Source organism: Hemiscyllium ocellatum, chromosome 3 (genome assembly GCF_020745735.1).
Source record: "Hemiscyllium ocellatum isolate sHemOce1 chromosome 3, sHemOce1.pat.X.cur, whole genome shotgun sequence".
In the NCBI taxonomy this organism is placed as follows: domain Eukaryota; kingdom Metazoa; phylum Chordata; class Chondrichthyes; order Orectolobiformes; family Hemiscylliidae; genus Hemiscyllium; species Hemiscyllium ocellatum.
Genome location: NC_083403.1, coordinates 143,252,365 through 143,270,535, shown reverse-complemented (window position 1 = coordinate 143,270,535; position 18,171 = coordinate 143,252,365). Strand labels below are relative to the sequence as shown.

Here is an 18,171-nt window from a genome sequence, read left to right as displayed (position 1 = left end):
CCATTGTATCCTTTATCTACATGAGGATAAAACAAAAAATACATTTTTTAAAAAATCACAAACTTCTAATAAGTAAATGAGTGTTAAACACTCCAACACTTTGCATTTATATAGTGCACATACATAATCAAACCTACCAAGACGCTTCACAGATATGTGATCAAATCAACTTTGTCACCAAGTCACGTTAAAAAATATTAAGAGAGGTAACCAAAAGCTTGATCAAAGGAGAAGTGTCGTGGAGTTGAATGGTGTGATGATTTAGTGACCGAATTCTATTATTTTGGAAGCTGGATTTGGAATAGAGCACATATCTTGAATGGTTGCTTGAGTCATGGCCTTTGCTGAGACAGGGATATGAGCAGGGCCATGGAAGGACCTGAAAATTTAAATCTCAGGCACACCATAACTGCATATGATGTGACTTATATTCATACCATCTGTGAAATGTAGACACCTTCGGGCTCAATAAAGGTTCTCTCAACAATAACATGGGGAGTTCTGGTGTGGGCATAGTGAAGACTAATAACTTAGAATTTCAAAAAAATCTCAAAACTTTCTTTTAATTGTTTAAATCCAAAAGGAAATGCAGATATTTGTCTGTTCTCAGGTCCTTTGTGAGTTGTGCCAAGTACGTACACCTGGAGGAGCCCAAATGTAATATTATTTAGAACACAATCGTATTTGCATTGCCAAATCTTGACAATCTTGTGTCGTCATGATAGTATTTAGCTTCTAAATTTCTCTTCCCATAGAGACAGTGAGCTTTTAAATGATGGAATGCTTCCAAGAACTGTGATTCTCTACTCTGTCAAAAGAAAGCGAGAGATAAAAGAGCAATATTTAGCATGTGAGTGCACTGGTGCTATTGGATTTGCTGTGTACACAGACAGTTCCTCAGCCAGGAAAGGATTATTCTGCTCCTTGGTTCTGATAAGACAGGGAACTAATTGTGTGAGTTTGCCTCCAACAGGCATACCGGCATGTGATCTCGGTGCAGATGTTCAGTTTCTTCCACCATTCAAAACAATCATTAGCTGAACTGATTGTAACCTTAAACCCACATTCCTGCTGACCTTTGATAATCTTTCACCACCTTGCTCATCAGCAATCTATCCACCTCTGCCTTAAAATAAGACTCAAGGGCTCTCCTTCTCCCTCACTATACAAAGAGTTCAGCCTATCCTCTCATTCAATTTGATCATTTTTTTAGATCAGATTACCTGACAATGTGGAAGCTGGCCCTTCAGCCCAACCAGTCCACCCTAACCCTTCAAAGAGTAACCCACCCAGACCCATTTCCCTCTGACTAATGCACCTAACACTACGGGCAATTTAGCACGGCCAATTCACCTGACCTGCACATCTTTGGACTGTGGGAGGAAACCGGAGCACATGGTGGAAACCCACACAGACACGGGGAGAATGTGCAAACTCCACACAGATAGTCATCTGAGGCTGGAATTAAACCTGGGTCCCTGGTGCTGTGAGGCAGTTGTGCTAACCACTGAGCCACCATGTCACCCACATGGCTGATTTAACACACCAATGCCTTTTACCTATACCAGCCCATAACCCACAATGCCGTTTGTAATCAGAGATCTTACAATCTCCACCTTAAACATACTCAAAGACTGAGTTTCTACGGCCCTCGATGGTACACAATTCTCTAACGATCTGAAAATCCTCTGAGTAAAAAGATTTCTCTTCATCACAAATTGAAATGGCATTTCCTTTATTGTTAAATTGCATACTCTGCCTGTAGACGACCCAAACAAGCAAAACATCTTCCCTGCACTGTCTATAACTTTAGTATTTCTTAAGTTTCCATGAGATCATTTCTTATTCTTCAATATACTTGAGAATACAATAGACAATTGGTGCATGACTAGGCCATTCTGCCCTTCAAGCCTGCACCACCATTCAATATGATCATGGCTGATCATCCTTAATGAGTATCCTGTTCCTGCCTTATCTCCAGAACCCTTGATTCCACAATCCTTGAGAGCTCTATCCAACTCTTTCTTAAATGAATCCAGAGACTGGGCCTCCACTGCCCTCTGGGGCAGAGCATTCCACACAGCCACCACTCTCTGGGTGAAGAAGTTTCTCCTCATCTTTGTCCTAAATGGTCTACCCCGTATTTTTAAGCTGTGTCCTCTGGTTCGGCACTCACCCATCAGCGGAAACATGTTTCCTGCTGCCAGAGTGTCCAATCCTTTAATACACGCCCAGTTTGCCCAATGCATCCTCACAGGACATTCCTGCCATCCCAGGAACTAGTCTGGTGATCCTTCATTTCTTCTTTGACAATAATATATTTTCTGACATAGTTAACAATACCACTGGTGCGGTGAACCAAGTTCTTATAAAATTGAAGTTAAACTTGGCCACTCCTGCAATCAAATTCTCTTGCAATAAAGGTTAAAATTCCATTAACCTTCCAACTAGACTGCTGTTAGCCTTCAGTGATTTATTTACTGTCACATGTACCTAAACTTGTCACTGTATTTAGGTACATATGACAATGAGGAAATCAAATCAAATCAGTGACTCAGAGGAACAGAAGGATCTTGAGATGTTTATTCATAGACCCCCAATAGTGGGAGGACAGGTTAATGGGGTAATTATGAACACATTGGGGCACTTTCCTTTATCAGTTGAGACATAGATTATAAGAGTATGGAGGTCATGTTGGTATTTGGTTAGGCCACAGCTGGAGTACTGTGTGCAGTTCCAGTCACTGCAATGTAGGAAGGAAGCAATTGTATTGGAGGGGGTGCAGAGGAGACTCTCCAGGATACTGCCTGGGATGGAGTAATTCAGTGATGAAAAGAGGCTGGATAAGCTGAGGGAGACCCTGATTACGGTGTAAGATTATGAGGGACATGGACAGGGGGAGATAGAAAGCAACTGTAACCTTTTGTTGAAGTGTCAGTGACAATTTAACATAATATTAAGGAGAAGAGTAGGAGGTTTGGAGAGAATTTGAGGAAAAGGCTTTTCACCCAAGGGTGGTGGGGCTCTGGAATACACACCTGGGTAGGTGGGGGGGGGGTTGATATTTGTTCAGGCGATGTTGAAATGTAATATCATTCAAGGCTATGGGCCTTGTGTTGGAAAGTGAATTACTGTCGATTGGTCAGCACAGGCCTGACGGGCCTAAAGGCCTCTTCTGTGCTGTATGACTTTATAACTCATTGTCAAGGTCACCTATATGTCAACTTTGAACAACTACACTTTCTGTCCTCCTATCATTTAAGAAATCCATTGTATATGTAATCCTCTTACCATAGTGAATAATCTCACATTTTTCCACATTAAATTGCATCTGCTATATTTTTGCTCATTGACTAAGCCTGTCCAAATCCTCCTGAAGTTGTTTTATATCTTCCTCACAAAAAACATCCTTACTCAGCTTTGTATCATCTGCAAATTAGGAAGTATTATATTTGGTCCTCATATATTCTGAACAGCTGGGCCCAAAGCACGGATCCTCACAGTTCCCCACTAGTCTTAGCCTGCCAGCCAGAATGATCCATTTATTCCTCCACTCTGTCTCCTGTCTGTTAAACGATGCCAGTATATTATGTCCTGTCACATGTGCTTAATCTTTTCAAGCCAGCTTTTTGTGAAAGACTTTATCAAAAATGTTCTAGAAATCTTTGTATACAATATCCATCAACTGTCCTTTATCAGTTTTACTTGTAGTACCTTCAAAGCTCACCTACAAATTTGTCAGACCCTCCTTCCACTGGAGAATCCATGCTGGCTATGCCTCATCAGATCATTATCAACCATGTGCACACGTGCTTCTGCTGTGAATCCTGGTGGATCCCATCGTTATACCATTCTTTCTAATAAAGTCTACCATTTTCCCTACTATTGATGTTAAGGTAATTGGTTTGTAGTTCATCATTTTCCTTCTCGCTCCCATTTTAAACAGTGGGTTGATGGTTTCCACCTTCCAATCCACAGGGAGTATTGCAGAATCTATAGAATGTTAAAAGGCAACTATCAATACATTGACTGTCTTACAGACACCTTCTTCAACTTTCTAGGAATTTAGACCATCAGGTGCTACAGGTTTATCAACTTTTAGCCCCATTATTTTCTTCAGTAAGATCATCTTTAAAACTAATTCCCTTCAACTCCTCCTTCTCCCTAAACACTTGAATCTCTAGTCCTGGGAAATTTCTTGTATCGTCCTCAGTTACAAAGTACTCAATTAACTTAGTCCACTTTAAATGTTCTCCTGACTCTACTTGTAAAGGATACACATCTGCAAATTAATGCAGATGCTGGAATCTAGACTGAAACAAAATGTGCTGGAGACCACAGTGGATCAGCAACATCCACAGAGAGAGTGCAGTATCCACAGAGAGAGAGCAGTATCCACAGAGAGAGAGCAGCATCCACAGAGTGAGAGTAATATCCACAGAGAGAGAGCAACATCCACAGAGAGAGAGAGCAACATCCACAGAGAGAGAGAGCAGCATCCACAGAGAGAGAGTAACATCCACAGAGAGAGTAACATCCACAGAGAGAGAGCAACATCCACAGAGAGAGAGAGTAACATCCACAGAGAGACAGCAACATCCACAGAGAGAGAGCAACATCCACAGAGAGAGTAACATCCACAGAGCGAGAGCAGTATCCACAGAGAGAGAGATTAACATTCACAGACAGACAGCAACATCCACAGAGAGAGAGCAACATCCATAGAGAGAGAGCAACATCCACAGAGAGAGTAACATCCACAGAGAGAGAGAGCAGCATCCACAAAGAGAGAGAGTAACATCCACAGAGAGACAGCAACATCCACAGAGAGAGAGCAGCATCCACAGAGAGAGAGTAACATCCACAGAGAGAGTAACATCCACAGAGAGAGAGCAACATCCACAGAGAGAGAGAGTAACATCCACAGAGAGACAGCAACATCCACAGAGAGAGAGCAACATCCACAGAGAGAGTAACATCCACAGAGCGAGAGCAGTATCCACAGAGAGAGAGATTAACATTCACAGACAGACAGCAACATCCACAGAGAGAGAGCAACATCCATAGAGAGAGAGCAACATCCACAGAGAGAGTAACATCCACAGAGAGAGAGAGCAGCATCCACAAAGAGAGAGAGTAACATCCACAGAGAGACAGCAACATCCACAGAGAGAGAGCAGCATCCACAGAGAGAGAGCAACATCCACAGAGAGAGAGCAACATCCAGAGAGAGTAACATCCACAGAGAGAGAGAGCAGCATCCACAGAGAGAGAGAGTAACATCCACAGAGAGAGAGCAACATCCACAGAGAGAGTAACATCCACAGAGAGAGAGAGCAGCATCCACAGAGAGAGAGAGTAACATCCACAGAGAGAGAGAGCAGCATCCACAGAGAGAGAGAGAGAGTAACATCCACAGAGAGAGAGCAGCATCCACAGAGAGAGAGAGAGTAACATCCACAGAGAGAGAGCAGCATCCACAGAGAGAGAGCAGTATCCACACAGAGAGAGAGAGCAGTATCCACAGAGAGAGAGCAACATCCACAGAGAGAGAGCAACATCCACAGAGAGAGTAACATCCACAGAGAGAGAGAGCAGCATCCACAGAGAGAGAGCAACATCCACAGAGAGAGAGCAACATCCAGAGAGAGTAACATCCACAGAGAGAGACAGCAACATCCACAGAGAGAGAGTAACATCCACAGAGAGAGAGCAACATCCGCAGAGAGAGAGAGTAACATCCACAGAGAGAGAGCAACATCCACAGAGAGAGAGCAGTATCCACAGAGAGAGAGAGTAACATCCAGAGAGGCAGCAACATCCACAGAGAGAGAGCAGCATCCACAGAGAGAGAGTAACATCTACAGAGAGAGAGAGAGTAACATCCACAGAGAGAGAGCAATATCCACAGAGAGAGAGAGCAGCATCTACAGAGAGAGAGTAACATCCACAGAGAGACAGCAACATCCACAGAGAGAGAGCAACATCCACAGAGAGAGAGCAGTATCCACACAGAGAGAGAGAGCAGTATCCACAGAGAGAGAGCAACATCCACAGAGAGAGAGCAACATCCACAGAGAGAGTAACATCCACAGAGAGAGAGAGCAGCATCCACAGAGAGAGAGAGTAACATCCACAGAGAGAGAGTAACATCCACAGAGAGAGAGCAACATCCACAGAGAGAGAGAGTAACATCCACAGAGAGACAGCAACATCCACAGAGAGAGAGCAACATCCACAGAGAGAGTAACATCCACAGAGCGAGAGCAGTATCCACAGAGAGAGAGATTAACATTCACAGACAGACAGCAACATCCACAGAGAGAGAGCAACATCCATAGAGAGAGAGCAACATCCACAGAGAGAGTAACATCCACAGAGAGAGAGAGCAGCATCCACAAAGAGAGAGAGTAACATCCACAGAGAGACAGCAACATCCACAGAGAGAGAGCAGCATCCACAGAGAGAGAGCAACATCCACAGAGAGAGAGCAACATCCACAGAGAGAGAGCAACATCCAGAGAGAGAGAGAGAGCAGCATCCACAGAGAGAGAGAGTAACATCCACAGAGAGAGAGCAACATCCACAGAGAGAGTAACATCCACAGAGAGAGAGCAGCATCCACAGAGAGAGAGAGTAACATCCACAGAGAGAGAGAGCAGCATCCACAGAGAGAGAGAGAGAGAGTAACATCCACAGAGAGAGAGCAGCATCCACAGAGAGAGAGAGAGTAACATCCACAGAGAGAGAGCAGCATCCACAGAGAGAGAGCAGTATCCACACAGAGAGAGAGAGCAGTATCCACAGAGAGAGAGCAACATCCACAGAGAGAGAGCAACATCCACAGAGAGAGTAACATCCACAGAGAGAGAGAGCAGCATCCACAGAGAGAGAGAGTAACATCCACAGAGAGAGAGTAACATCCACAGAGAGAGAGCAACATCCGCAGAGAGAGAGAGTAACATCCACAGAGAGAGAGCAACATCCACAGAGAGAGAGCAGTATCCACAGAGAGAGAGAGTAACATCCAGAGAGGCAGCAACATCCACAGAGAGAGAGCAGCATCCACAGAGAGAGAGTAACATCTACAGAGAGAGAGAGAGTAACATCCACAGAGAGAGAGCAATATCCACAGAGAGAGAGAGCAGCATCTACAGAGAGAGAGTAACATCCACAGAGAGACAGCAACATCCACAGAGAGAGAGCAACATCCACAGAGAGAGAGCAACATCCACAGAGAGAGTAATATCAACAGAGAGAGCAGTATCCACAAAGAGAGAGAGTAACATCCACAGAGAGACAGCAACATCCTCAGAGAGAGAGCAGCATCCACGGAGAGAGAGCAGTATCCACAGAGAGAGAGAGAGTAACATCCACAGAGAGAGAGCAACATCCACAGAGAGAGAGCAGTATCCACAGAGAGAGAGAGTAACATCCACAGAGAGAGAGCAGTATCCACAGAGAGAGAGCAGTATCCACAGAGAGAGAGAACAACATCCACAGAGAGAGAGTAACATCCACAGAGAGAGAGAGAGAGAACAACATCCACAGAGAGAGAGAGAACAACATCCACAGAGAGAGAGAGAGAGAGCAACATCCACAGAGAGAGACAGCAACATCCACAGAGAGAGAGCAACTTCCACAGAGAGAGAGTAGTATCCACAGAGAGAGAGAGTAACATCCACAGAGAGAGAGCAACATCCACAGAGAGAGTAACATCCACATAGAGAGAGAGCAGCATCCACAGAGAGAGAGAGAGAGAGTAACATCCACAGAGAGAGAGCAGCATCCACAGAGAGAGAGAGAGTAACATCCACAGAGAGAGAGCAACATCCACAGGGAGAGAGAGTAACATCCACAGAGAGAGAGCAACATCCACAGAGAGAGAGCAGTATCCACAGAGAGAGAGAGTAACATCCAGAGAGGCAGCAACATCCACAGAGAGAGAGCAGCATCCACAGAGAGAGAGTAACATCTACAGAGAGAGAGAGAGTAACATCCACAGAGAGAGAGCAATATCCACAGAGAGAGAGAGCAGCATCTACAGAGAGAGAGTAACATCCACAGAGAGACAGCAACATCCACAGAGAGACAGCAATATCCACAGAGAGAGAGAGCAACATCCACAGAGAGAGTAGTATTAACAGAGAGAGCAGTATCCACAAAGAGAGAGAGTAACATCCACAGAGAGACAGCAACATCCTCAGAGAGAGAGCAACATCCACAGAGAGAGTAACATCCACAGAGAGAGAGCAGTATCCACAGAGAGAGAGAGTAACATCCACAGAGAGAGAGCAGTATCCACAGAGAGAGAGAGAGTAACATCCACAGAGAGAGAGCAACATCCACAGAGAGAGAGTAACATCCACAGAGAGAGAGCAGTATCCACAGAGAGAGAGCAGTATCCACAGAGAGAGAGCAGTATCCACAGAGAGAGAGAACAACATCCACAGAGAGAGAGTAACATCCACAGAGAGAGAGAGAGAGAGCAACATCCACAGAGAGAGAGAGCAGCATCCACAGAGAGAGAGCAGCATCCACAGAGAGAGAGAGTAACATCCACAGAGAGAGAGCAACATCCACAGAGAGAGAGAGCAGCATCCACGGAGAGAGAGAGCAACATCCACGGAGAGAGAGCAGTATCCACAGAGAGAGAGAGTAACATCCACAGAGCAAAAGAGTAACATCCAGAGAGACAGCAACATCCACAGAGAGAGAGCAACATCCACAGAGAGAGAACAGTATCCACAGAGAGAGAGCAGCATCCACAGAGAGAGCAGTATCCACAGAGAGAGAGCAGTATCCACAGAGAGAGAACAACATCCACACAGAGAGAGAGAGCAACATCCACAGAGAGAGAGAGCAACATCCACAGAGAGAGAGCAACATCCACAGAGAGAGAGAGCAACATCCACGGAGAGAGAGCAGTATCCACAGAGAGAGTAACATCCACAGAGAGAGAGCAACATCCACAGAGAGAGAGAGTAACATCCACAGAGCAAAAGAGTAACATCCAGAGAGACAGCAACATCCACAGAGAGAGAGCAACATCCACAGAGAGAGAACAGTATCCACAGAGAGAGAGCAGCATCCACAGAGAGAGCAGTATCCACAGAGAGAGAGCAGTATCCACAGAGAGAGAGTAACATCCACAGAAAGAGAGAGCAGCATCCACAGAGAGAGTAACATCCACAGAGAGAGAGCAACATCCACAGAGAGAGAGAGTAACATCCACACAGAGAGAGTAACATCCACAGAGAGAGAGCAGCATCCACAGAGAGAGAGCATCATCCACAGAGAGACAGCAGCATCCACAGAGAGAGAGTAACATCCACAGAGAGAGAGCAACATCCACAGAGAGAGTGAGTAACATCCACACAGAGAGAGAGTAACATCCACAGAGAGAGAGAGAGCAGCATCCACAGAGAGAGAGTAACATCCACAGAGAGACAGCAACATCCACACAGAGAGCAACATCCACAGAGAGACAGCAGCATCCACAGAGGGAGAGAGTAACATCCACAGAAAGAGAGCAGCATCCACAGAGAGAGTAACATCCACAGAAAGAGAGCAGCATCCACAGAGAGAGAGTAACATCCACAGAGAGAGAGCAGTATCCACAGAGAGAGAGCAGTATCCACAGAGAGAGAGTAACATCCACAGAAAGAGAGCAGCATCCACAGAGAGAGAGTAACATCCACAGAGAGAGTAACATCCACAGAAAGAGAGCAGCATCCACAGAGAGAGTAACATCCACAGAAAGAGAGCAGCATCCACAGAGAGAAACATCCACAGAGAGAGAGTAACATCCACAGAGAGAGAGCAGTATCCACAGAGAGAGAGCAGTATCCACAGAGAGAGAGCGACATCCACAGAGAGAGAGTAACATCCACAGAGAGAGAGCAGTATCCACAGAGAGAGAGCAGTATCCACAGAGAGAGAGTAACATCCACAGAGAGAGAGCAGTATCCACAGGGAGAGAGTAACATCCACAGTGAGAGAGAGTAACATCCACAGAGAGAGAGCAGTATCCACAGAGAGAGAGTAACATCCACAGAGAGAGAGCAGTATCCACAGAGAGAGAGTAACATCCACAGAGAGAGAGTAACATCCACAGAGAGAGAGTAACATCCACAGAGAGAGAGCAGTATCCACAGAGAGAGAGCAGTATCCACAGAGAGAGAGTAACATCCACAGAGAGAGAGCAGTATCCACAGAGAGAGAGCAGTATCCACAGAGAGAGAGTAACATCCACAGAGAGAGAGAGCAGCATCCACAGAGAGAGTAACATCCACAGAGAGAGAGCAACATCCACAGAGAGAGAGAGTAACATCCACACAGAGAGAGTAACATCCACAGAGAGAGAGCAGCATCCACAGAGAGAGAGCAGTATCCACAGAGAGAGAGCAGTATCCACAGAGAGAGAGAGTAACATCCACAGAGAGAGAGCAGTATCCACAGGGAGAGAGTAACATCCACAGTGAGAGAGAGTAACATCCACAGAGAGAGAGCAGTATCCACAGAGAGAGAGTAACATCCACAGAGAGAGAGCAGTATCCACAGAGAGAGAGTAACATCCACAGAGAGAGAGTAACATCCACAGAGAGACAGCAGCGTTCACAGAGAGACATCAAGCTCATGATTCATGTCGAGGTGACCCTTCATCAGAATGTGCTCTCACTTCCACTCGAATCCTGCACTTGCTGCCTCTCTGTGTTTGCTGCCTGGCCTGCTCTGATCTCCAGCACTCCTTATTTTCATGCACACACATTTGTTTTAGTCAAGCATTTCCGTTTTACATCTGTATAGAAGCTTTTACGATCTGCTTTTATGTTTGTTGTTATGTTGCATCCATATTCCATTGTCCTGTTTCTCATGTTCTTTAGCCCTCCTTTGCAGTTTTCTGAAAACCTCCCAATCCTCACATTTACCGCAATTTCTGACAACGTGATGGGCTTTTTCTTTATTAAATCTTGTGCAATCCCAAACTTCCCTTTGTTAGCCACAATTGGCTGACCTTTATGAAGGAGTATATACTTTCTCTGAGGCATGTACTAGTTCTTTAAAGATTGTTGAGTTTCAGCCATGCATGTTCTCAATCCACCTCAAACAATTAGTGCCTCCCACCTCCATAGATTCCCTTATTTAAACCAAAAACACTTGCTTCAGATTAACTACCTCAATTTGAAACATAATGTAAAATTATATCATATTGTGGTCATTTATCACTAAAGGTTCTTTTACAACAAGATTGTGAGTTCGCCATTTTCTATTACATAATACTGGATCTAGTTGGTACCTCAACACAATGCTCTGGAAAACTGTTCTTACCATCTTCCAGAATCTCCTCCTCCACAGTTTTATTGCTCAATTGGTTAAGCCAGTCTATGTGTAGATTGAGGTCACCCAATAACTGTGTTGCCCATGCTATAAGCTTCTCTCATCTGCTGACTAATGTTTGCTGCCCCTTTTTGTTTTCTAGTTCCATTTAAACATATCCCACACATTGTTTGTACAATCTAAGATTTCCCCTGACAAATGTAATAAATGTAATCCCTTAAAAGTCCCATCCTTTATGATCAGCCCAACTCCTCCTCCCTTTCCTTCTTGTCTGTCTCTCCTTGAGATCAAGTCACTTCGAGTATTCAGTTCCCAGTCCTGGTTATCATCCAGCCATGTTTCTATGATTGCAATTAGATCCTACCCCCGTCACTGTAACCCCTGTCACTGTAACCCCTGTCACTGTAACCCCCATCACTGTAACCCCTGTCACTGTAACCCCCGTCACTGTAACCCCCGTCACTGTAACCCCCGTCACTGTAACCCCCGTCACTGTAAACCCTGTCACTGTAACCCCCGTCACTGTAACCCCCGTCACGGTAACCCCCGTCACTGTAACCCCCGTCACTGTAAACCCTGTCACTGTAACCCCCGTCACTGTAACCCCCGTCACTGTAACCCCCGTCACTGTAAACCCCGTCACTGTAACCCCCGTCACTGTAACCCCCGTCACTGTAACCCCTGTCACTGTAACCCCCGTCACTGTAACCCCCGTCACTGTAACCCCTGTCACTGTAACCCCCGTCACTGTAACCCCTGTGGGTAGGGGTATTTGTACCCGTCACTGTAACCCCTGTGGGTAGGGGTATTTGTACCTTTGTGGAGGGTGGGTAAAAGGTACAAACTCAACTGATCCATTCAAGGAAATGAGTACAAAGATTCCTGTCTTCTGTCCCTCTGTGATATATTATCAAAACAAAATGCCAACCCTGAAAATATCGATCAAAACAGAAAATGCTACAAATGCCCAGGAGGGTCAGTGCCAGTGGAGAAGAAAGGCTCATTGATTTTGTGCGCAATGGCTTTTGTGGGCACTTCAAGTTTGTATTAAATGCACCGCACTGAAACAGGAGGGGGTAATCAGTATCCTTATAAATATCATTAATTAAATGCAAAATGCAGTTTTTAAAAATACTGCCTGACATTTGGACTTACATTGACATCATCATCTGATAATCCACATTTGCAAGATGTGGGGCTAGAGAGTTTGGAGAGGAGAAGGTAATTATAACACGTGAGGGAGATTGGAAGGTGATTTGGACACGTGAGGGAGATTGGAAAGTAATTTGGACACATGAGGGAGATTGGAAGGTAATTTGGACACATGAGGGAGATTGGAAGGTAATTTGGACACATGAGGGAGATTGGAAGGTGATTATGACATGTGAGGGAGATTGGAAGGTAATTTGGACACATGAGGGAGAGTAGAAGGTAATTTGGACACGTGAGGAAGATTTTGGGTAATGCCTGTTTTTTTGGAGCTGCAGGATTCTGCTACGAATCAGAATGGTACACGATGTGTGCGCACACACGCTGCTGCTGTGAATCCTGGTGGATCCCATCTTGGTGAAGGATAAACAAGAGGCATTCTTTCCCCATACCTAAAGCTGGAATTATGTGATTAAATAATGCCTACCTTGTTCTGGCCTGGGACAGCCAGTACCAGTGCTACTCACTTCCGGGAAAACCGTTGTTAAACATCAGGTAAGTTAATAAAAACAATATACTTAACTTTATGATTGCTGCTCTCAGTCCCAAGATATCAGGCTCGAAGGCATCCTAATCACTCTTCCATCTCATGTACATGCTCAACATGGACCATCAAACCCTCACCCCCAACAGTTCTCCTGAAACTCCAGCAGGAATGCTAATATCTTCAGTCTTCCCATCTGGTTCCCAAGATTATCCTTGAGATCTGTTACCATCTTCGCCAGCCAGCCAATTGAATTCCTGCTTCTGCAATCTTTCCACAATGTCCCTTGCCACAATTTGTGATTGACATTCCCGATCCTCGACAGTATATATCTGACTCTTCTGAAAAGCCTGGTGATTATCTTATCTAATTCCTCATTGAAGCCCAGTTATGGGCTCCATTGCTCACCCATCCCCTCACCAGGTTGCACAGTCCAACCTTGTATGTTTCCTGGAAATTGGAGCATGACCCTTGCACACTCCTGCTCCAGTGACTTCTATGTTATTATGAGATCAAGAACTGAAGTCCAGGGTTCAGAGGACTTTCCAGTCTGAACGTTAGCTGTTTACAATGCTCTACCAGTGAATCTACTAAAGTAAGTGTGCCTGAGTTTTTGATTCTTTGGTTCCTGCACAACGATGCTTTCATCAACCTCCAAGGGAAGTATCTGTTATGTATAACAGCTGCTTTTTAGACAATGATGGAGTACCACTGATGACAGGGATTTAGGCCAGACTAGGGAAAAAGGGTTTATCACAGAAGAAAATTTAGAACAAAGTAAATTTCTTATAAAAGGTTTGATTGCAAGTTGAGACACCCAAGTTGGATTTCCTCGAATGAGCTGGCTTGCTTACATTTCATTTTATATCTGAAGAGGACCAGAAATATAGGTAGTGTAAACTTACAACAGAAACATGACATTCAGTATAATGTGTGAACAACAAGGGACATCTGACCATCAGCTGTTCACAAAAGAAAGAAAGCACTAGGTCCTGTGTTGATAGCTGATTGGAGAGTAGGGAGGCTGCTGTCTGGTTGGTAGCCCTTTGCTGTGGAAAAAAAAACATTCTTCTCACGAAACCTTGTGTAAATTAATGTGAATGTGATTAGTTAGAATTCTCCCATCCCTTCTTGTTCACTGCTCACAAGGAAATGAGCTGAGAATTTATCATGTAGTGTCATAGATTTGTGCTCCACCAGTAGTGAATTGGCAGGCTGCTTTATACTTTTTTTTCCCCATTAGTTTAATGGAAGAGAAAATCTGATATCCTGTGAAATGTGCTTTCAAGGACAATTTTCACCTTCTGCTTGTGGATTTTGTGAAGGGTGATAGACAAGAGTGGGTTATGTGCCCTTCCTCCATTACTCAGCGAATGATTGACTGTTTGAACTTGTTGAAGGTGAGGTGATGATGGCAGTGGGCTCCTCATCCCGGATTTCCCTGGAATTCTGGAGTTGTCAGTTATTAGCATGATAGAGTCAGAAGCAGGTTTCCAGATTATCCAAGGATTGTGGTGGAGTGAGGGAAAAGCAATAATAAATTACATTTAAAAAAAGAATATTCAAATATGTCCAGACTTGGGAACTTGGAATGCAAAGGTTTGGGTATATCAAAGTTGGGTTCTTAAATGTGTTTCAAAACAAGTATTAGCTAAACAGCTAAGGATTTAGACATCTAGCCATGAGAACATTGCTTGGAAGGTTACAGACAACTGAATGTGAGTGGAATTATGATTCATCTCCCACTTTATGTCTACTACTTCTTTTCAAGAGGTCAAACCTATACGGCACTGAGGAATTTGATATACACAGTGCAACACAAATATCCATCATAACATTGATAGAAAATCAGTGTTATCACAAGTGTAATCATACCTGCTAATGAGTGATAGATATAATTACTCCAGTAATAGGTAACAGGGGATGCACAAAATCATCACTGTTTTTGAAACAAATTATTTCACTAACATTCTTTTTAACAGTTCTTCCTGGAAGAAACTTGCTCTTTTGTTTAATTAGCTTAAACCATGCAATGGAAGCTCCCAACCACAGTTAAACTGAATTTCTGTCACTAGTTAATTCACCATGATGAACCTAGGTTGTTAAAGTAATCCTCTACAATTCCAATGTAAAAGCATAACTACAATATTGTGATTGGGGAGCAGTAATAAAATATAACCTGAAACCATTTGATTCTAATACTATACTACACAGAGTGTGGTACAGGCTTTGCTGATGTCTACAATCAACTGCACATTTATCACTTATATTGAAACTATTACAGACCCAATTATTTCCAAAATCATACTTTATCATCTTCCCTTCAGTTATCACGGCAGCTACATCTGGCCTGTAACATAAAGCTGCAATAAAATTAAAATAATAATCACATATTTTATGTAATTGCTTTGTTCACCTTTACTTAAACATCCAAATAGCCATTTGGAGACAGTTAACAATTTTCCTGAGTAGGGGAAGTGATTATTCATGTCTGTTTTGGATGGGTTTAGACAGCAGTAACCTCAGCAGAAAATGCTATTGAGAATTGTGTAAGTGAAATTATATCATAAAAGGGGAACGATACCTAGACTATATTTGGTTGCTATGCAAATTTGACTTGAAATTCTCTCTGTGATCATGTTGTGGAGGCCATTATATGCTAATCAATAATACTACTCAGGACATTTAGTTGGAATTAAAAATTCCAAGCCTTGATCTTAATCTAACCCACCTTGTAGGAAAATTAAAATCAATTTGACAAACCTCACGCCATTTATAATGCAAGTCATTTTAACCCACTACCTGCCTGGCTCAGGCGGGTAAAAACAGAAAGTGATGGAAACACTCAGCAAGTCTGGCAGCATCAGTGGAGAGAGAAACAGAGTTAACATTTTGAGTCAATTATGACATGCTCAGAAGTGAAGGAGGCTAAAAATGTGAGTGGTAGATCATGTAAAAAGGAGGGATGAAGTTAAAAAACAAAAATGGAAAGTCTAGGAAATGGTGGAGGAGAAAGCAATTAAATGATGAAAATATCATTGAACCAAAGGCAAAGGGCCATTCATGGGAATGGCTGTAGTAATCGGTTGAGGTATTTATCCAGAGTGAGTTTAAATGCGAGAATAATGAACAACTCTATCTCAAAGAAAAAACTATTGAAAAACACTATTCAAACTGACACATATGGCTAAACAAATAAAATCAAAATGGAGGACAGAGGTCATCTTCTGAAACTGTTTATCTCAGAGTTGAGTGCAGAAGACTGAAATGTGTGTAATTAGAAGTTGGGGTGGTGTTTTTTAATTGACATTGAGCTTTACTGGGACACCGCAGCAAGCCTTGGACAGAGACATGGACACAGGTGTAAGATGGTGAATCAAAATACCAGGCTCTAGATACACAGGGGTTAGCTTTGTGGACGAGGTGGAGATTTTCTGCAAGGCATTCACTCAGTCTGTGTTTGATCGGCCCAGCGTAGGGGAGACCACATTGTGGGCAAGCCAGTACAGTATGCTCAATGTTTCTGTTTAGTCACATGTGCCAATTTGAATTGTGTTTGTAATTGTTATTTTCCTTTTGGACAAAGCTGGTCAGTTTTGACCCATTTACATTTTCTCTGGATAAACACTTCAATTGATTTGTCCAGTCATTCCCATGTTCTTTGGTTCCATAATATCCTCATCATTCAATCTTTCCCTCCCTATGGCCTATCCCAGATCTTTGGTTCTTTCTCCTCTTCCCTCTTTCCCATTCACATTTCTCATCTCTTTCACCTATAAAGAACAGTAATATTTGACTCAAAACATTAACTGTGTTTCTCTCTCCACAGATGCTGCCAGATCTGCATTTTGTTTTTTTTCAGCATCTACACATTTTGCTTTTACTCTCAATGTGGGCACCTGTTTAGCTATTCCTGTTTACCATCCTTGTTACTTTAACTGGGGGTCAGCTGAGGCCTAAGCAGTTGCTAGTCTGCTGCCAGACACAGACAGCAGCAAGGTCTGAAAAGGGTCCTGCTACTTCTTGGATTTTTGATATGTTTCAAAGGTTCTTTTTTGGGACACAGAGATGGGAGTGTTTTTCCCACCTCCAGTGTGTTTTTCCTACCTCTGTTACAAAGCGCTTTCTTCCCCTTCCTCAGTTAGCCAGCTTAGGACAGCCTCCCTGGGTTCTTGGTGGATACCTGCAGTCAAGGCATTTTTCACACACACACCTGCTGGAGTCATCAGTTTCTGCCAGTGTCCATGAGCCAACGTCAAAAGACCAGTTTCAGTTTCCGTTTCCTTTCTCAGGATAAAGCCAAAGCTACAGTGACAGCTATCAGTAGTTCCATGAAATGCGTGTCATCAATTAACATGCAAATATGAAATAAGGTGATTAATTAGCTTCTCATAGGAGTGTAGCCCATCAATATTAATCTGACGCATAGAAGATTTTCTGAACAGTTTAAGTTCAGTAGTCAAGGGAATAGAAATTAAACTGTTTGGGTAAGAATTTGAGTAAAAGATATTCATGTTATTAACATCCAGCTCAACCAATAAAGTCCATTAACTCTCAAGGAAGTGAAATTTCCCCTTTGTTCATCCTTCCAATGAAATGGGAATATAGGAGAAGCATACAAAATTTATATTAAAACTCAACATTGTAACTGACGTTTTGACATCTGTACAAGTTTATAATAATTTCATTTTTAACAGTCACACATGTCGATAAGGGAACAAGTGAAATTGACCCAAGAATCTGATTAACTAAGTACAAATCAATGAAAAATTACATCCATGCACCCAACTAATAGGAAATACTATTGACCAGCCAGCAACCGGCCAGAACACAACACAGTTGTTGAAACAGTTTTACTCCATTTTCTTTTGATTACTATGTTGCTTTTTTAAGCCAATGACTTATAATAATAAGCACATAAAAATCAAACAGTTCTCTTAACATATCATTAAATATGGCCATATTATTTTATTTAGAAATCCCAATAACAATTTTCCTCTGCATAGGTCTTCTCCTTTCTCTGGCACCGGGCCAGCTGCGTTCAAGATAACCGTGTCTACATGCGGCCTAGCCAGCAGTCCTTAAAGGGACCGCTGGAGACCGCCACCATAAAGGTAAGTTTTTGAAAAAAATACTTA

General features: G+C 43.2%; 1 protein-coding gene across 10 annotated transcripts in view; it reads left to right on the top strand.

The window, feature by feature from the left end:
• dnmt3ab (DNA (cytosine-5-)-methyltransferase 3 alpha b) overlaps positions 1-18,171 on the top strand; it is a 608,585-nt gene that overhangs the window by 118,895 nt on the left and 471,519 nt on the right. For 9 of the 10 annotated variants that reach the window (XM_060854193.1, XM_060854182.1, XM_060854164.1 and 6 more), the window contains exon 4: positions 18,040-18,147. The exons of the other annotated variant lie outside the window; for it this stretch is intronic. In XM_060854193.1, the coding sequence (XP_060710176.1) occupies positions 18,040-18,147 (108 nt within the window). The remainder of the gene's footprint in view (positions 1-18,039; positions 18,148-18,171) is intronic. 10 annotated transcript variants of the gene reach the window in all.